Raw genomic sequence first — 21,267 nt, 5'->3', positions numbered from 1 at the left:
TGAAACAGGGGTTCAAAACATTCTCTACTTCCAGCCGCTATCTCTAGGGGTGCGGAGACCGCCCCAACCATAAATTTTGGGGGGCACCCAAGGCCAAATGGGAATTTGAGTCTCTGGGCGGTTCAAACTAGTGAGCCCCACTCTTGAAACCAAGTGAGCCAGGAGGGCAGCTAGCTAGATATTTGGGGGAGGGGGTCTTTTCTGAATTCCGCGCCCATACCATCCAGCAGCGGACTCTTTCCTCCGCCCACGGCGACAAAGCAGCTCTAGCCCCAGGATCCCGATCCCTCGCTCCTTGGGTATTCCAGACTTCTCGGCAAAAGTTGCCTCAGGCTCCCCCAAATCCCGCCCGTTTCCTACAACCGTTCTGTGAGCTGCTCTTCCACCCCGCCACTCCCTCCCCAGGATCCTCTCAACCGAGGTCCACCCATTCTTGGGGTTCGGGGCCCCAGAGGCTGCTCAGCCCGGGCTCTGCTAACCCCAGCCCGAGCTTTTGTCCCTGCAGCCCACAAGGGAAGCAAGAAACTCCGCGTCCCCGGCAGCCACTCACCGTCTCATCTTCTCTCCGCGCCGCCGCTCTCCGCCGGCTCCAGCGGCCCTCGCCTGGCCCTCGCCCCGCCTCCCTCCCACCCTCCCTCCAGCCCCGGACCCCCGGCCCCGCCGCAGCTCCAGCCGCAGCCGCCCGGCCACTCAGCACGCGCTGTGCGCAGCCAGCGCGCCCCTCCTGGCCCCGGCGGCCACTGCCTCCTCTCCGCCCACAACCCTCGGCCGCGCAAACGGGCGGCGACCAACTCGGCGGCGGGGGAGGCAGCGCCCGGGGGATGCGGCCCGGACGCGCGGAGCCTGCGCAGCCCCTTCTACCCCGCCGGCTGCCGCCTCCTCCTCACCTGGCGCGTCGGCGCGGCCGGGTCCCCAGGGCGAGGGAGGGAAGGCGCGCTGCGGGCGCCCAGCCGCCGGGTGCGGTCCCCCTCGGGCCGCGGTGGTGGGCTCCGCGCGGCTTGGTCCTGTGCCCCGGCCCCCTTCGTAACCACCGCGGCGGGCACCGAGGGACTCGGAGCAGTGAAGTCGGTGAAGGTGCCAGGCAGTTTGCAGTTGGGGCTTTTACTGCTGCAGCAGGGGTCTGGCTGGTCTCCCCATCACGGGGCGCCAGCTTCTCGGAGCCGCGTTTACAGCCGTGGTAGAAACCTTGTGGCAGGCTTTCCTAATGAGCTGGAAGAGGGCGGGTGGGTACACGTCCTCGAGCGACGATTTCCTCGCCCGACGGTGAGGTTTCTACTGGGAAACTCCAGGTGACCTCACCTCCTCCCGACAGTTCGCCCGCGGGCAGGCACCTGATGCGTCAGAAAAGCAGTTTTGCAAAATGGTTGGGGAACGGCCTCAGCGGAGAATTTTAAACTAACTTGTACTGATTTCCTTTCAGTTACTTCTCTTGAAAGTTTCTATATTTTCCAACGTGTTTTTCTCGTTGCTGCAACCAATGAAAACAATGCTGATGTGAACGGCGGGTGTCTCCACGGAAAGGGACCAAATGGACCCAGGGCGGCCTCAGTCGATCTCCGCACGAATGAGTGTGAGTGAACCTCTTCCAAGTTCTGGGTGAATCTCTGGGCTTACAAAGAGGCAGGTCGTCGGCCCTCGCGGAACTCACAACAGCAAGAAAGAGCACAATAAAGGGCAGACTAATTTATGATCACTATGGCTTTGGTTGGCCAAGTCGTTTTAGCTCCTAGCAACAGTGTCGTTAACAGTGTAGTGACAGAGATAGCTGATGTTCAGGATGGTTAATAAGCTTCCGGATAATGTATACAAAGTCCCTGACACCACGAGTGGCACTCAGTAGGCACTCAACAAATAGCTTATTTATAATGCACTTTTCATTTGTGCAAGTAAAAGTCTGACTTCTAATTTATAGGAAAGGCTCACCTATGAACTGCTTGGTGTTTTATAGGAATTAGTTTCCCCTGTCTCGGCTCTTTTCCCCACAGAAACATACAGGAATCAATCCAACACTTAAATGCTTCAGCAGTTTCCCAGATTGGATCATCCCATCACCATAAAATCATGTTATTTCTCCCATCTTAAAAACTCTCTCTTGAATCCACTTCCCCCTCCAGCCACTTGCTCCTTTTTCTCTGCTCAGCCGCAGCAAAACTCCTTTAGACTTGTTAAGAAAAGCTGTCTCCAAGTTTTCTCTACCCATTTATTCCAATTGGGCTTTTGCTTCTGCTCTGTCCCCTAGAACGCCTCCTGTCAAGGTCAAACTCCTAAACTGGACATTTTCTCAGGGCTCATCTCACTCGAACTATCAGCAGAAATCAATGGTGGAACACTTGTTCCTCCTGGAAAACTTTTATTTGGACTTCCACAACTTTTTCATGTTTTTTTTTTTTTTTTTCCTACTCCATTGCTTGCTCCTTAGTCTTCTTTGGGAAGAAGATTGCTTGCTGGTCCCTTCTCTTCTCCCAGTATCTGAGCAGTAGAGTCCCCAGAGTTCAGACTTTGGATCTCTTGTCTATCTACACTCACACCCTTGGTGATCTCACGACACTAAAGATCACATATGTGGTAATGACTCCCAAATTTTAACTCCAGCCTGACCATCTCTTCTTGAACTGCAGGCTCCAGGCTATTGCCCAGTTAGCCTACTAGGCTACTCCCACATAACATTTCTGACACTGAAATCCTGAAATTCCTCCTTCTGTCTCCCAACCACCCTGTCCCAAATGAAGTTTTCCTCATATGAGGCCAAAAAGCTTGGTGTCATCCTTGACTTTTCTGTTTCTCTCACATTTCAAATCCAATCCATCAGAAAAAATTTTTTCAGCTCTACTTTTAAAATAAATCCAAAATTCAACTACTTAACCACCTCCACTGTTAATTAACACCCTAATTTACCATCACATCTTGACTTTATCCTTGCCCTGTTTCTACTTTTGTCCCCATGAAGGAAGTTCTCAACACACTGCCAGAGCGATCGTTTTTAAACATTGAGACAACTCATGTCACTCCTCTGCTCAAGACCCTGCAATGGTCCCCATCTCAATCAGGGCTAAAGCCAAAGGCTATAGAATGGCCTGGAAGGACAATACATGATGTGCCATTCTTTGATTTAAGCTCCTACTTCTTTCACTTCACTCACTTAGTTCCTGCCATAATGGCCTCCTCAATATTCCTGGACTAGAGTCCTAGACAGTATGCTTCCATCCCAGGGCCTTTGTGCTAGCTGTCCTCTCTGCCTGGAATTCCTCCCCCACCCCAAGTACCAGTATGGCTTACTCTCTCACTTCCTTTAAGACACTGCTCAAACGTCACCATGTTCCTCAGGTCTACCCTGACCACTCTACTTAAAATTTAAAAGGCATTCCACATACTAGTGAGCTTTCTTTATTATTTTTAATGACAGAACAATCACCTTCTATCATATTATAAAATGTATTTTTCTATTGTGCTTATTATCTGACTCTGCTCACCAGAATGTAAGTTCTGTGCAGGGAGGGATTTTTGTCTGCTCTCTCCAGTGATATAGCCACAGGACTCCTAAAACGATGCCTGGCATGTAGTTGGTGCTCAAAAATGAATGACTTTGACCCAAAGCACTATGGGTGCAAACACTTCGTGGCCTCGAACAATACCAGCAAGACTCCTGCCTAGACAGACATCTCAGAGACAGTCGTTCTCCCTCTAAGGTTCTGAGGAGAATGTTTACCAACACAACACACCTAGAATGGCCATAGTTAGGTTGACAGTATTCATATCTAAGAAAATATAGCTAACAGTTATTGAGAGCAATAGTTACTGTATCTGCCAGGTGTTTGTCCAAATATACTACAGTCTTAATTAAACTAATTAATAACAACGCTTTGAGGTGAGTACTGTTACTACTTCCATTTTGTGAAAAGGGTGAAAAGGGTGAGACACAGAGAAGTAAATGGTCACTCAGCTAATAAGTTTGTAGAGGCAGAATTGGACACAGGGCAACCTGGTTCTAGAGTTCATGCTCTTCAATACTCCCCTCCACCTCTTCTCTAAATAGGAATGATATCAGAGAAAACATCTGTATAATGAGTAATTCCAAATCACTAGACCAGAAAAAAAATGATCCTCATTGACCTTCCTTCACCATCTTGTTTTATTTGTTGACATCTCTGTCTCCTTTACTATAGCCAAGCTCCTTGAAGGCTAGAGGGGTCATTTTATTCACATTTGCGTGAACCACACTCCAAGACTTGGTGCATGGAAGGGGCTCAAAGAGTATTCGTTTAATGTGATTTTGTAAAGTGACTAAACTCAGCAAAACATCTCACTTCCAATGAGTTAGTATGGTTTTCAAGAGTTTTCATAATGCCACGGCAACCTGAAGATAGAAGAGATCAACAAGGTACAAGGGTTATATTAAATGTGAAAAGCAGACCCCAACATCTTAAAATGTATAGAAGGCGCTCAGAGTTTAACACCTATTATTATTGCAATAATTGTTATTACCAGAACTTTTTATAGTTATGATGGTACTTTTTTTTTTTTTTTTTTGGTGGTACACGGGCCTCTCACTGTTGTGGCCTCTCCCGCTGCGGAGCACAGGCTCCGGACGCGCAGGCTCAGCGGCCATGGCTCACGGGCCCAGCTGCTCCGCGGCATGTGGGATCTTCCCGGACCGCGGCACGAACCCCTGTCCCCTGCATTGGCAGGCGGACTCTCAACCACTGCGCCACCAGGGAAGCCCTACGATGGTATTTTTTTAAATAGAAAGAAAAAATAAAAAGACATGAGCACTTTCCTTCTACTTCTTCCATTTCCTGGGTTCTTTAAAACAAAGTGACCTATTTAATCACAGATCCAGCCACACCTACCTCTGTCTGCCATTCCCTGTTGTCCACCAGGGATATTGTGTTGTAAACTGCACAGCAGAACTTCCTTCCCTGTTCCCTTCTCTAGGATCTGTAGTGGTTACAGTACCTGATGGTACTTTTCTTTAGCCACCCCTCTCAGCTAAGGAAAGGGGAAGTGTTGCACACAGTAATATGATGAATTATTTATGTATTATTTCATCTGGAATTAGTTTTCCAAATGGCTGGTTGGACTTGATTAGCTCATGTCCTGAATCTGTACATCTTTTCCTCTCTCTGCAGTAATAACCTAAAAAATCTTTGAAGCTGTTAACTTGGTCACTCTCAACTCTTGTCCAATTTGTGGAACAACTGTTTATACTAAAGTTATCTTTAATATTATGCCTATAAAAAGAATCAAGAAGTTTTTATTTGCAGAGTACAGTGGAAAGATCGTTGATTTTAGAGTCAGGGAGATCTGGGTTTAAACCCTGACTCAGCCCCTTTACCCGTCAGGTAATTTGAGTGTGTTATTTACCTTCACTGAGAACCATATTTCTATTTTGGTAAATGGGACTGATAACACCCAACCCATATGTTTGTGAATTAATGTGATAATGTAGACACCACTCTTTGCACAGGAGATAGCACCCAGGGATTACTCAAAAGTGTAGTTTCTTTTTTTCTTTTATTCTTTTCTTTTTTAATGAAAATAGTATATATTTAAGGTAGACAACATGAGTATTTTATGGACATACACGTAATGAAATGATTGTAACAGTCAAGCTAATTAACATACCTTCTCACAGTTACCTTTTTTATGTGTATAATGAGAACACCTAATATCTGCTCTCACCAAATTTCCAATATTCAACACAGTATCGTCATGCTGTCACATTAGATCTCTAGACCTATTTATCCTTTAACTGCGACTTTGTACCCTTTGCCAAACATCATCCCATCCCCCGTCCCCAGCTCCGCCTCCTTGCCCCTGGTAACCACCTTTCCACACCTACCTTCTATGTGTTGTAATCCGCTTTCTTAGGTACCACATGTAAGTGAGATCATGCAGTTTTATTCTTTCTGTGCCTGGCTTTCACTTAGCATAACATCCTCATCAAATGAGTAGTTTCCAACCACACTTGCCCTTTTCTGGAACTGTTATTAATGACATCAACCATTGTGTTGTACTGCCTTATAGACGTTGAGTTCCACTTCATAAACTCCTTTTAGAATTTAGTGCTAGGGACTTCCCTGGTGGCGCAGTGGTTAAGAATCTGCCTGCCAATGTGGGGGACGCAGGTTCGAGCCCTGGTCCAGGAAGATCCCACATGCCACTGAGCAGCTAACCCCACGAGCCACAACTACTGAGCCCGTGTGCTGCAACTACTGAAGTCTGCGCACCTAGAGCCTGTGCTCCGCAGCAAGAGAAGCCACTGCAATGAGAAGCCTGTGCACCTCAACGAAGGGTAGCCCCTGTTTGCCGCAACTAGAGAAAGTCTGCAACAACGAAGACCCAACGCAGCCCAAAATAAAAATATATATATAATAAAATTTTTAAAATTAAAAAAAAAAAAGAATGTAGTGCTAGGATAAATTTTCTCTCTCAAAAAAATCCAAGTACTTTCATTTCTTAGAAAAGGTATCTTCATCTATTTTAACATTGGATTTGCAATCATTGTTAAGGAAAACTGTGTAAACCAATGTTTCCCTTTGTATCCTGTTTGTAAGGAAGCACAGTGTCAAATTTACTATTAAATTATTGTACTATTATAAATTATAATTTTTAATATATAGTAGCACAATTTAATGTACTATATTATAATGTATAATGTAATAGAATTGTACTACTATAAATTAAGTTATTAAATTATTGTACTAAAGATTTTTGCTTCCTACTCTTTTTTTATGCCTTCAATGCATTCTTATTCCAATAATCTTATTGGATACTTGGATTTTACACTGTGTTCTCATATATATATTCAAATATATTAAGTATAAATAACACATTAGCTCACCAAATTAACACCAGAAAATTAATCAAAATTAAAGTGGAAATTTATCCCCATGGGCTTCCTTATGTTCAAACTATTAAAAGACTGGCTCTCTAATTATGAGAATAATTTAAATACATTTGGAGCATCTGATTAATTTCTGCATCAAAATGTTTCTTTCTGATCTGTCTCCATTTTTTTCTGTGAGTTTTATTGGAATCAGGCAGGAAAAGGATGCTGTGTGTGTGTGTGTGTGTGTGTGTGTGTGTGTGTGTGTGTGTAGCCCCTTTAGATTAACCTATCACAGCTGTGTTTATCTGGTTTACTTTTCTAATCATCTGAGGACCCTGAGTTGGTCTACTTTTCCTGCATGGCAGATTTAAAACAAGGAGTTTTCTTTGTAGCTTATCTGCTCATCACAGAAAAAAACAGTGCTCTATCAGTGGTAATCCTTGATATTGCTGGGAACTCAGTTTCTCTTCTCTGTTGATCTTGTTTAATTTTTCTTTCATCTGACTTTCACCATCCCTCCAGTAATCTCATACCTTGAATTCAAGTTCCCCTATAATATAATATAACATAATATAATATACTATAATTTATGTATTTATTTTGGAGCCATGTCTTACAGGGATAAGTGTTTGACATGCCAGATATATACAGACTTCAATGCACTAGAGACTTCTGACAACTCAGAGCAGGGGCCAAGATTCAGATCATGAGGCCTGTTAAACACAGAGGCAGATTTACTAAGCATCTACTCTTCCACACAATATGCCTAGATTGGTGGGAAGTGGAGATAAAACAAGACATTTACTGTGTGTCTATACGTAAGGAATTTACTGCCTAGCATATAACTAATGTGATCTTGTAATACAAAATCTAAAGAAAATGATACAAAGGAGTTCAGAGAAGCAGTATCTCTGCCCAATGAGTCTGTCAGGGAAGACAACGTGTGTGGCCTTCATATTGAAAGAACAGCTTCCCAGCAGAGGAGACAATATGCACAAAGCAGCTGGGCGGTAAAGGCAGGTTAGGGAAGTGGTGAGTAACGCAGACTGCCTGAACCTATGGTACATGGAGGGAGGCTTGGGAGATAAGATCGAGGGAGCTGGGGAGGCACTTGCGGGGAGGGAAGGGATGAGGCCTTGAATTTTAGATTTTACATCTAATACCATTTTAATTATGTCATTTCCTTGCTCTAAACTTGCACTGGCTCCTCCTTGCCTGACAAATACAGGAAGAGCCAGTGGCTATGTGGGAAGTGGAAACTGATTATATAGGAGTAGGATGAAAGAGAAAGATGAGCTCCAGCCACAGAATTTAAACACTCCAATAAAGTGGTCCAGATTCTGTTTCCTAATATGTTAAACAAAGCTCTCAGTCCAAGAAAAAGCTGCTCAGTTGAATTTTCACTAAGGGCCCAGTTAAAATACTGAATTTCTGCCCACTCCTGACTGCCATCCATTTTTTAATCTTTGGATGACTCCATAGTTACGGATCCTGAGTTCTCACAGAACTAAGTACGAAACAGGTAACTTTTGACTGTTATGGTCAAGTGTTGAACTGGAAATTCAGTGACAATATTGCAGTGAACCAACTGTGTCACCTGGGACTTAGGGCTACTTGCTTGACCTTTTTATTTATTTTTTTAAATATCTTTATTGGAGTATAATTGCTTTACAATGTTGTGTTAATTTCTGCTGTACAACAAAGTGAATCAGCTATACGTATACATATATCCCTATATCCCCTTCCTCTTGAGCCTCCCTCCCACCCTCCCTATCCCACCCCTCTAGATCATCACAAAGCCTCGAGCTGATCTCCCTGTGCTATGCGGCTGCTTCCCACTAGCCAACCATTTTACATTTGGTAGTGTATATAAGTCAATGCTACTCTCTCACTTCGTCCCAGCTTCCTCTTCCTCCCCTGTGTCCTCAAGTCTGTTCTCTACATCTGCGTCTTTATTCCTGCCCTGACACTAGGTTCATCAGTACTGTTTTTTTAGATTCCGTATATGTATGTTAGCATCCAATATTTGATTTTCTCTTTCTGACTTTCTTCATTCTATATGACAGACTCTAGGTCCATCCACTTCATTACAAATAACTCAATTTCATTTATTTTTATGGCTAATATTCCATTGTATATATGTGCCACATCTTCTCTATCCATTCATCTGTGCTTGACCTTCTTAAATATTTCACATTATGGGGGTAATTTCTCTCAGGGGAGTTGTTAAGAGAGCTAGTAAAACATTATTACATACCACCCATCTCTGACTAGATATTTAGCATCAGTGCTCAAAAATTTCTAAGTGGTTGTTTGAAGCATTTATTTCTGAGATACAGATAGTGATGCTTATGACTGGTACAGTTCTTTTAGACTCATTTGAATGTCTGGCTATTCACAAGAACTAGGCATTTCTATGAGTTACAAATATGCCTAAAGAAGGTAATCGAAATTCATTTACTGGGTTTCTCAAAGGGGAACAAAAAGAAATTCTATTCAAAAGGTCCTTCTCTGGGTCTTCCCTGGTGGCGCAGTGGTTGAGAGTCCGCCCGCCGATGCAGGGGACACGGGTTCGTGCCCCGGTCCGGGAAGATCCCACATGCCGCGGAGCGGCTGGGCCCGTGAGCCATGGCCGCTGAGCCTGCGTGTCCAGAGCCTGTGCTCCGCAACGGGAGAGGCCACAACAGTGAGAGGCCCGCGTACCGCAAAAAAAAAAAAAGGTCCTTCTCTTATCGTTCATCTCAAGAGGTTGATCTCCAGGGTACGTGTTATATTTATAACGTTGACATAAGAATCTCCAGAAATTTAACGTGGGTAGATAGATACACTCTACCTTTAATGTTAATATTAAAAGTTAGCTTTATAGAAGGTGTATGAACCCAAGAACTCACAAGAGGGAAGTTACAGGTATTGAAATGAATTTGCTAGTCAAGAAGGCAAATGTGGATATGATTAAAGAGTACATTTACTTCCCTCTCTCCCACCCCTGCTTGCAGAAGTTTCTGTGGCTCTCCCACTGGTTCCTCTCCAAAAAGCCCTGATAAGGTCTGAGGACCCCAACAGCTGGAGTGCTGGTGGAGGGAAATCACCTACATGCTCTTCATTCCTCTGGTCTGTTGAGCATTGATGGGCAATGTTATCAAGACAAGCCCTGATGTGGTTTATTGGTTTGCTGTCTCACAAGCTAGTTTTGTCTTTCATCCTATCTGGCTCCTGAGTTAATCGAAGTGATGATCCAGGTGGGGAATTCCTTATACAGGCAATTTTGAAGGATCCGTATGGGTGGAGGGCAACATTACCTCTAATGGATAATTCACTGGTAGTTAGTCTCCAAAAGAAAGTTTTATCTCTCATGGGCTATTAGCATCCATGTTAAATTCCCTGTGACTTTGTAAATAGTTGAATGCTTTGATCCTATTGGAAATATCAATCCCTTGTTTTCCATTCGAACTGCTCCCATCTTCAGTACAAGAAAGGACAGGATGAGGTAAAGGGCAGTTGCTGAGGGATTACTCAGTATTTGAAGCTTGCACTTATGGCAGGGATGTGATGGTCGGGGATGACAGGAGTAAGCAGACATTGGAATGATAAGCTTCTGAATCAAGGCTCTGTTCTCAATAACACAAATTAAAATTTGTGATTATTTTATTTGTCTTTTTTTTCTCCCCTCATTCCCTCACCTCCCCCACCCCTATAATTCTAAGCTTTGTGAGGTCAAGGAACTTCTGCATTGTGTACCATTATATGCCCAGTGCCTCCCCCAGTACTTCATACGTGACAGATACCATAAATTATTTGTTGAATAATTACATAAATTGGTCTTGAATACTGAAAATCTAATTTCATCACTTCTACACTTAAGAATTCTTCAGTGACTCCTTCAAGACGTGAGATAAAATAAATCCAGAATCCTTGTTTTAGCATTAAACAAATAAACAAAAAAGTAAGTCATCTGGTTACTCCAGGTTATTTTCCTAACTAGTAGGTCACTGTTTCCTCTGCCCTCTCCCTGCAAGGAGGGGGCATTTCAATCGTCATAAACAACTTGCAGTTATTCACAAGTGTCATATTCGTTCACCTCTTTCCTCATAATCAGCAATAGTAAGTGCAGGAATCATACATTCCAGAAAGCTTTTCCTAACTCCACCCAGGTCTTGGTTAGGAGCTAAAGTACTTCATGTTATTGGATTGCAAATTTTCTGTTTTATCATCTGTCTCTGCTCAAGACATAAACTCCCTCAGGTTAGAGGGCTGTGATGGTTAATTTTCTAGCAACTCGGCTAGGCTATGGTGCCCAGTTTTTTGGTAGAACACCAGACTAGATGTTGCTGTGAAGGTGTTTTTAGATATGATTAGCATTTAAATCAGTGGACTTTGAGTAAAGCAAATTACCCTTCATAACATGAGTGGGCCTCATCTAATAGTTGAGACCTTAAGAGCAAAGATAGAGGTTTCCCAAAGAAGAAGGAATTCTCAAGATTTTAACACAGAAACACTACATCGCTTTCCAGCGTGTCCCCCGGAACCTGTGTTCAAGACTACAGCATCAGATCTTGCCTGAATTTCCAGCCTTTGGGCCTGCCCTGCAGATTTCAGCCCTGCCAGCCCCCACTATGTAAGACAAGTCTTTAAACCACCCTCTCCCTCTCTCTGCTTTCTCTCTGTCTCTCTATCTCTACCTCTATCTCTAGCACTCTCCCTCTCTGTCTCTCTATTATATAAAATATAAATATATATATATATATTTCTCTATATACATATACATCTCTTGTTGGTTCTGTTTCTCTGGAGAAATTTCACTAACCCAGGAGCTTTCTATTTTAACTCCTGTGTCTAAAATGTAGCACAATAAGTAAATGAAAAATTAAATCTAGCTTGAAATCACCCTCCCTTACTAGAGGAGGACTTTGCAGTGCAGAGATGATCAGCTAATCCTGGTGAGGTCAACTAAACCAGGTCCCGAGCACATCCCTGAGCACCCGCTCCCCGTCCCCTGGTAACTTGATCATCTGATGCATATTAAAAAATAATAAGGAAAATACACACTTTATGAATCTATTTATTTTGTTGATGCTGGGGAACACATTACAAAGATTACAACCAGCACTGTGAGCCCTGAATTGGAGGGCTACTGAGTTGGAGCCTCATCCCCGACCCTGAGAGGAGACAGTAGGATCAGCTGCTCTTCTAGAGCATCTAAAACTTCATGTCTTTCCCTCTGCATCCCATCCCACCCCTTTTTGTGTGCATCTTGATTTTTGAATGACTGATGAGTCACTGGAAAAGACCTCTCCACATCAGCTGCTTTGGCCTGCCTGTCACTCAGCACCTGGTCCAAACAAAACCTCAGCACATGCTCAGTGGGGTAAGTAAGCACATGATCAAAGCTCCAGGCTAGAATTGACAGCCTCAGCCTATCTTCCTGGTGTTTGCTGGACTCCCGGGTTTATACTGGGAAATGCCAGGTCATTCCCAATATGCATCACAGAGAGTAGGTACTCATAAATATTTACTGAAAACCTCTGAGGATGAAGTGCACACAAAGGGAGATCTCACGACATGTTGCCCGTCACCAACTCTGTCCTCCTTGGGCTCTTCTCTCTGGGCATTATCCTCCTCCATCAGGATCTTCTGCTGAATCTCAAAGGAGAAACTGGGATCTATGCCAGCCTGTGCTCAGCAAGAAAAGAGAGATACCATGAGTGGGAAGCTGGAAGCTGAGGTGACCTCTGAAAGCTGAAGGTCAGCAGAGCTAACATCTGGGAAACACAAACTGCTGTCGAAATTGAAAAACAGATATCCTGGGTCATCCTATATTCCCACTGCTGACTATCCTTTAGGATGACAAAACTTTCACACTATCAACACTAACCACCACCAACCACCAACAACAAAAGCACACTTTTGGATAAAATAATTAGAGATTTTTTAAAAAAATGGATGCTGGCAAACAATCAATGGGCAAATATTTAGGCAAAGAGAAGAATCAGTTTTTCACATAGTTTCTGCTTGGGGTTTACTGTTGCTTATTTTCTATTTTTTATCCCATGCTTATTATTTACCGGCACGTTAGGTACTTTGTCTTTATTATATCATTTAAGTTTTACAAAATCTCATATTATACAAAAGGAAGCCAATGTCCTTGTTCTTAGGAGCTCCCCACGGAGCTCCTGACTTTAAGTCAGACCTCTCACGGCTCTCATATGTCCAGTTTTCTCTGCAGACTCAGGGCTGCCTCAGGAGATGATGTGGTCCCACCATCATGTTAGGGTTCCCATTTGTTTGGTACTTACTATGCCAAATATTTCTCATTTGATTTTCACGATGACTCAGCTATGGCGTGAGGAGGGGAATTCAATTTTGGACATGTTGGGTTGGAGGATATCTGTAGATCATCCAAGTGAAGTGCAGGGTAGAGATCATGGCCATGGCTGGAGATGTATATTTGGAGGATGCAGATATTTTTTTTAAAATATTTTATTAAAATATTAAAGTTCCTGGGAGAAGATGGAGGGGACGAGGTCATCTTACAGTTGGAAGGCTGGCCTTGACTAGGATATATATTCCTCATTTCAAGAGGATGAATAGCGGAGATCACCTTCCTCTCCACAGATACACCAGAAATACATCTACGCGTGGAACAACTCCTACGGAGCACCTACTGAACGCTGGCAGAAGACCTCAGACCTCCCAAAAGGCAAGGAACCCCCCACGTACCTGGTTAGGGCAAAAGAAAAAACTAAACAGAGACAAAAGAATAGGGACGGGTCCTGCACCAGCGGGAGAGAGCTGTGAAGGAGGAAAAGTGTCCACACACTAGGAGCCCCTTCGCGGGTGGAGACTTCGGGAGGCGGAGTGGGGGAGCTCGGGAGCCGCGGAGGAGAGCACAGCAACAGGGGTGCGGAGGGCAAAGCGGAGAGATTCCAGCGCAGAGGATCGGGCCGACCGGCACTCACCAGCCGAGAGGCTTGTCTGCTCGCCCGCCGGGGCGGGCGGGACTGGGAGCTGAGGCTCCGGCTTTTGTCGGAGCGCCGGGAGAGGACTGAGGTTGGCGGCGTGAACACAGCCTGCAGGGCGTTGGTGCGCCGCGGCTGGCCGGGAGAGAGTCTGGGGAGGGGTCTGGACCTGCCGAAGAGGCAAGAGACTTTTACGTCCCTCTTTGTTTCCTGGTGCACGAGGAGGGGGGATTGGGAACGCTGCTTGGGAGAGCTCCGGAGACGGGCGCGAGCCGCGACTAAGAGTGCGGAGCCCAGAGACGGACATGGGACGCTAAGGCCGCTGCTGCCGCCGCCAGGAAGCCTGTGTGCGAGCGCAGGTCACTAGCCACACGCCCTTCCGGGGAGCCTGTGCAGCCCGCCGCTGCCGGGGTCCCGGGATCCGGGGACGGCTCCCCGGGGAGAGCGCACGGCGCGCCTCAGGCTGCAGCGTCACGCCGGCCTCTGCCGCTGCAGGCCCGCCCTGCACTCTGTGACCCTCCCTACCCCCCGGCCTGGGTGAGCCAGAGCCTCCGAATCAGCGGCTCCTTTAACCCCGTCCTGTCTGAGCAAAGAACAGACGCCCTCCGGCGACCTACATGCACAGGCGGGGCCAAATCCAAAGCTGAGCCCCTGGGAGCTGTGAGAACAAAGAAGAGAAAGGGAAATCTCTTCCAGCAGCCTCAGAAGCAGCGGATTAAAGCTCCACAATCAACTTGATATACCCTGCATCTGTGGAATACCTGAATAGACAACGAATCATCCCAAATTAAGGAGCCCTGTGGATGAAAGGCTCTTGTTGCTGCAACCAGGACTCAGTGCTGTGCCTCTGAGGTGGGAGAGCCAACTTCAGGACACTGGTCCACAAGAGGCCTCCCAGCTGCACATAATATCAAACAGCAAAAATCTCCGAGAGATCTCCATCTCAACGCCAGCACCCAGCTTCACTCAACGACCAGCAAGCTACAGTGCTGGACATCCTATGCCAAACAACTAGCAAGACAGGAACACAACCCCACCCATTAGCAGAGAGGCTGCCCAAAATCATAATAAGTCTACAGACACCCCAAAACACACCACCAGACGTGGACCTGCCCACCAGAAAGACAAGATCCAGCCTCATACACCAGAACACAGGCACTAGTACCCTCCACCAGGAAGCCTACACAACCCACTGAACCAACCTTAGCCACTGGGGACAGACTCAAAAAACAACAGGAACTACGAACCTTCAGCCTGCAAAAAAAAAAAAAAAAAGGAGACCCCAAACACAGTAAGATAAGCAAAATGAAAAGACAGAAAAACACACAGCAGATGAAGGAGCAAGATAAAAACCCACCAGACCTAACAAATGAAGAGGAAATAGGCAGTCTACCTGAAAAAGAATTCAGAATAATGATAGTAAGGTTGATCCGAAATCTTGGAGATAGAATGGACAATAGAATGGACAAATTGCAAGAATCAGTTAACAAGGACCTAGAAGAACTAAAGATGAAACAAGCAACGATGAACAACACAATAAATGAAATTAAAAGTACTCTAGATGGGATCAATAGCAGAATAACTGAGGCAGAAGAACGGATAAGTGACCTGGAAGATAAAATAGTGGAAATAACTACTGCAGAGCAGAATAAAGAAAAAAGAATGAAAAGAACTGAGGACAGTCTCAGAGACCTCTGGGACAACATTAAACGCACCAACATTCGAATTATAGGGGTTCCAGAAGAAGAAGAGAAAAAGAAAGGGACTGAGAAAATATTTGAAGAGATTATAGTTGAAAACTTCCCTAATATGGGAAAGGAAATAGTTAATCAAGTCCAGGAAGCACAGAGAGTCCCATACAGGATAAATCCAAGGAGAAATACGCCAAGACACATATTAATCAAACTGTCAAAAATTAAATACAAAGAAAACATATTAAAAGCAGCAAGGGAAAAACAACAAATAACACACAAGGGAATCCCCATAAGGTTAACAGCTGATCTTTCAGCAGAAACTCTGCAAGCCAGAAGGGAGTGGCAGGACATATTGAAAGTGTTGAAGGAGAAAAACCTGCAACCAAGATTACTCTACCCAGCAAGGATCTCATTCAGATTTGATGGAGAAATTAAAACCTTTACAGACAAGCAAAAGCTGAGAGAGTTCAGCACCACCAAACCAGCTCTACAACAACTGCTAAAGGAAGTTCTCTAGGCAAGAAACACAAAAGAAGGAAAGGACCTACAATAACAAACCCAAAACAATGAAGAAAATGGGAATAGGAACACACATATCGATAATTACCTTAAATGTAAATGGACTAAATGCTCCCACCAAAAGACACAGATTGGCTGAATGGATACAAAAACAAGACCCATATATTTGCTGTCTACAAGAGACCCACTTCAGACCTAGAGACACATACAGACTGAAAGTAAGGGGATGGAAAAAGGTATTTCATGCAAGTGGAAACCAAAAGAAAGCTGGAGTAGCAATTCTCATATCAGACAAAATAGACTTTAAAACAAAGACTATTAGAAGAGACAAAGAAGGACACTACATAATGATCAAGGGATCAATCCAAGAGGAAGATATAACAATTGTAAATATTTATGCACCCAACATAGGTGCACCTCAATACATAAGGCAAATACTGACAACCATAAAAGGGGAAATCGACAGTAACACATTCATAGTAGGGGACTTTAACACCCCACTTTCACCAATGGACAGATCATCCAAAATGAAAATAAATAAGGAAACACAAGCTTTAAATGATACATTAAACGAGATGGAGTTAATTGATATTTATAGGACATTCCATCCAAAAACAACAGAATACACATTTTTCTCAAGTGCTCATGGAACATTCTCCAGGATAGATCATATCTTGGGTCACAAATCAAGCCTTGGTAAATTTAAGAAAATTGAAATTGTATCAAGTATCTTTTCTGACCACAACGCCATGAGACTAGATATCAATTACAGGAAAAGATCTGTAAAAAATACAAACACATGGAGGCTAAACAATACACTACTTAATAATGAAGATATCACTGAAGAAATCAAAGAGGAAATCAAAAAATACCTAGAAACAAATGACAATGGAGACACAACGACCCAAAACCTGTGGGATGCAGCAAAAGCAGTTCTAAGGGGGAAGTTTATAGCAATACAAGCCCACCTTAAGAAGCAGGAAGCATCTCGAATAAACAACCTAACCTTGCACCTAAAGCAATTAGAGAAAGAAGAACAAAAAAACCCCAAAGCTAGCAGAAGGAAAGAAATCATAAAAATCAGATCAGAAATAAATGAAAAAGAAATGAAGGAAACAATAGCAAAGATCAATAAAACTAAAAGCTGGTTCTTTGAGAAGATAAACAAAATAGATAAACCACTAGCCAGACTCATCAAGAAAAAAAGGGAGAAGACCCAAATCAATAGAATTAGAAATGAAAAAGGAGAGGTAACAACTGACACTGCAGAAATAAAAGAGATCATGAGAGATTACTACAAGCAACTCTATGCCAATAAAATGGACAATCTGGAAGAAATGGACAAATTCTTAGAAAGGCACAACCTGCCAAGACTGAATCAGGAAGAAATAGAAAATATGAACAGACCAATCACAAGCACTGAAATTGAAACTGTGATTAAAAATCTTCCAACAAAGAAAAGCCCAGGACCAGATGGCTTCACAGGCGAATTCTATCAAACATTTAGAGAAGAGCTAACACCTATCCTTCTCAAACTCTTCCAAAATATAGCAGAGGGAGGAACACTCCCAAACTCCTTCTACGAGGCCACCATCACCTTGATACCAAAACCAGACAAGGATGTCACAAAGAAAGAAAACTACAGGCCAATATCACTGATGAACATAGATGCAAAAATCCTCAACAAAATACTAGCAAACAGAATCCAACAGCACATTAAAAAGATCATACACCATGATCAAGTGGGGTTTATTCCAGGAATGCAAGGATTCTTCAATATACGCAAATCTATCAATGTGATAAACCATATTAACAAACTGAAGGAGAAAAACCATATGATCATCTCAATAGATGCAGAGAAAGCTTTTGACAAAATTCAACACCCATTTATGATAAAAACCCTGCAGAAAGTAGGCATAGAGGGAACTTTCCTCAACATAATAAAGGCCATATATGACAAGCCCACAGCAAACATCATCCTCAATGGTGAAAAACTGAAAGCATTTCCACTAAGATCAGGAACAAGACAAGGTTGCCCACTCTCACCACTCTTATTCAACATAGTTTTGGAAGTTTTAGCCACAGCAATCAGAGAAGAAAAGGAAATAAAAGGAATCCAAATCGGAAAAGAAGAAGTAAAGCTGTCACTGTTTGCAGATGACATGATCCTATACATAGAGAACCCTAAAGATGCTACCAGAAAACTACTAGAGCTAATCAATGAATTTGGTAAAGTGGCAGGATACAAAATTAATGCACAGAAATCTCTGGCATTCCTATATACTAATGATGAAAAATCTGAAAGTGAAATCAAGAAAACACTCCCATTTACCATTGCAACAAAAAGAATAAAATATCTAGGAATAAACCTACCTAAGGAGACAAAAGATCTGTATGCAGAAAATTATAAGACACTGATGAAAGAAATTAAAGATGATACAAATAGATGGAGAGATCTACCATGTTCTTGGATTGGAAGAATCAACATTGTGAAAATGACTCTATTACCGAAAGCAATCTATAGATTCAATGCAATCCCTATCAAACTACCACTGGCATTTTTCACAGAACTAGAACAAAAAATTTCGCAATTTGTATGGAAACACAAAAGACCCCGAATAGCCAAAGCAATCTTGAGAACGAAAGAAGGAACTGGAGGAATCAGGCTCCCAGACTTCAGACTATACTACAAAGCTACAGTTATCAAGACGGTATGGTACTGGCACAAAAACAGAAAGATAGATCAATGGAACAGGATAGAAAGCCCAGAGATAAACCCACGCACATATGGTCACCTTATCTTTGACAAAGGAGGCAGAAATGTACAGTGGAGAAAGGACAGCCTATTCAATAAGTGGTGCTGGGAAAACTGGACAGCTACATGTAAAAGTATGAAATTAGATCACTCCCTAACACCGTACACAAAAATAAGCTCAAAATGGATTAAAGACCTAAATGTAAGGCCAGAAACTATCAAACTCTTAGAGGAAAACATAGGCAGAACACTCTATGACATAAATCACAGCAAGGTCCTTTTTGACCCACCTCCTAGAGAAATGGAAATAAAAACAAGAATAAACAAATGGGACCTAATGAAACTTAAAAGCTTTTGCGCAGCAAAGGAAACCATAAAGAAGACCAAAAGACAACCCTCAGAATGGGAGAAAATATTTGCAAATGAAGCAACTGACAAAGGATTGATCTCCAAAATTTATAAGCAGCTCATGCAGCTTAATAACAAAAAAACAAACAACCCAATCCAAAAATGGGCAGAAGACCTAAATAGACATTTCTCCAAAGAAGATATACAGAGTGCCAACAAACACATGAAAGAATGCTCAACATCACTAATCATGAGAGAAATGCAAATCAAAACTACAATGAGATATCATCTCACACCAGTCAGAATGGCCATCATCAAAAAATCTACAAACAATAAATGCTGGAGAGGGTGTGGAGAAAAGGGAACCTTCTTACACTGTTGGTGGGAATGTAAATTGATACAGCCACTGTGGAGAACAGTATGGAGGTTCCTTAAAAAGCTACAAATAGAACTACCATATGACCCAGCAATCCCACTACTGGGCATATACCCTGAGAAAACCATAATTCAAAAAGAGTCATGTACCAAAATGTTCATTGCAGCTCTATTTACAATAGCCCAGAGATGGAAACAACCTAAGTGTCCATCATCGGATGAATGGATAAAGAAGATGTGGCACATATATACAATGGAATATTACTCAGCCATAAAAAGAGATGAAATTGAGCTATTTGTAATGAGGTGGATAGACCTAGAGTCTGTCATACAGAGTGAAGTAAGTCAGAAAGAGAGAGACAAATACCGTATGCTAACACATATATATGGAATTTTAAAAAAAAAAATGTCATGAAAAACCTAGGGGTGAAACAGGAATAAAGACACAGACTTACTAGAGAATGGACTTGAGGCTATGGGGAGGGGGAAGGGTAAACGGTGACAAAGCGATAAAGAGGCATGGACATATATACACTACCAAACGTAAGGTAGATAGCTAGTGGGAAGCAGCCGCATAGCACAGGGAGATCAGCTCGGTGCTTTGTGACCGCCTGGAGGGGGGGGATAGGGAGGGTGGGAGGGAGGGAGACGCAAGCGGGAAGAGATATGGGAATATATGTATATATATAATTGATTCATTTTGTTGTGAAGCTGAAACTAACATACCATTGTAAAGCAATTATACTCCAATAAAGATGTTAAAAAAAAAAAAAAAAGAGGATGAATAAAGGAAAGGAGAGGGGGATAGGTACCTACATAGGTCAAGAGCTGTGTGATGGAAGGAGTTAAAAGTACAGGATATTTACATACTGAGGGCTTTATTCTTGTCAGTGAAGTACAAAGCCAACTTTTCCATTGAAAGTCTACCAACTGGAAAATTTTTGTAGGAGCTAAATGCTGAAATATAGACTTCCATAAGTTACATTAAAAAGAAGCTTGATTCATTTTGTTGTGAAGCAGAAACTAACACACCATTGTAAAGCAATTATACTCCAATAAAGATGTTAAAAAATTTAAAAGAAGCTTGAAAAACTTTTGTGCTACAAATAATACCAAGAAAGAAAAAACACAACCCACAGAATGGGAGAAAATATTTACAAATCATATATCTGATAAGGGACTTGTATCTAGAATATTAAAAGAAACTTAAAATTCAAAATGCTCATAGGATCTGAATAGATATCTCTCCAATGAAGATATACACATGACCAATAAGCACATGAAAAGAAGCTGAACATTATTCATTAGGGAAAAGCACTTCAATACCACAATTTGATACCACTTCATACCACTACACTGGCTATAATGTAAAAGATAGATAATATCACATGTTGGAAAGGATAACATGCTTGTGGGGATGTAAAATGCCACATGGGAAAACAGTCTCTCAGTTCTTCAAAAGATTAAACACAGAGCTGCAATAAGACCCAGCAATTCCACTCATAGGTATATACCCAAAAGAAATGAAAACATGCTCACACATAACTTGAATACAAATGTTCATATCATCATAATTCATAATAGCCAAAAAGTAGAAACAACTCAGATGTCCTTCAACTGATGAATGGATAAATAAAATGTGTAAAATAAAATGGTATATCTGTATAATGGAATATTATTTGGCCATATAAAGGAATGAAGTACTGACACATGGTCTGACATAGTTGGACCTTGAAAACACTATGCTAAGTGAAAGAAGCCAGTCACAAAGGATCACATACTGTATGATTC

The 21,267-nt window shown here is 42.7% G+C and overlaps 1 protein-coding gene across 8 annotated transcripts in view; it reads right to left on the bottom strand.

Moving 5' to 3' along the window:
* Positions 1 to 21,267, bottom strand: part of PHLDB2 (pleckstrin homology like domain family B member 2) — a 255,691-nt gene that overhangs the window by 130,006 nt on the left and 104,418 nt on the right. The window contains exon 1 of one of the 8 annotated variants that reach the window (XM_082840599.1): positions 12,386 to 12,495. The exons of 5 other annotated variants lie outside the window; for them this stretch is intronic. In XM_082840599.1, the coding sequence (XP_082696725.1) occupies positions 12,386 to 12,451 (66 nt within the window). In that variant the 5' untranslated portion in view covers positions 12,452 to 12,495. Of the gene's footprint in view, positions 1 to 550; positions 587 to 12,349; positions 12,496 to 21,267 lie in introns of those variants that run through there. 2 more of the 8 variants (XM_082840593.1, XM_082840594.1) reach the window with 2 other exon arrangements.

This window comes from Leucopleurus acutus (genome assembly GCF_964270905.1).
Source record: "Leucopleurus acutus genome assembly, chromosome: 5".
Classification (NCBI taxonomy): Eukaryota; Metazoa; Chordata; class Mammalia; order Artiodactyla; family Delphinidae; genus Leucopleurus; species Leucopleurus acutus.
The sequence above is the reverse complement of the archived record's forward strand: the minus strand, read 5'-3'. Positions and strand labels throughout refer to the sequence as shown.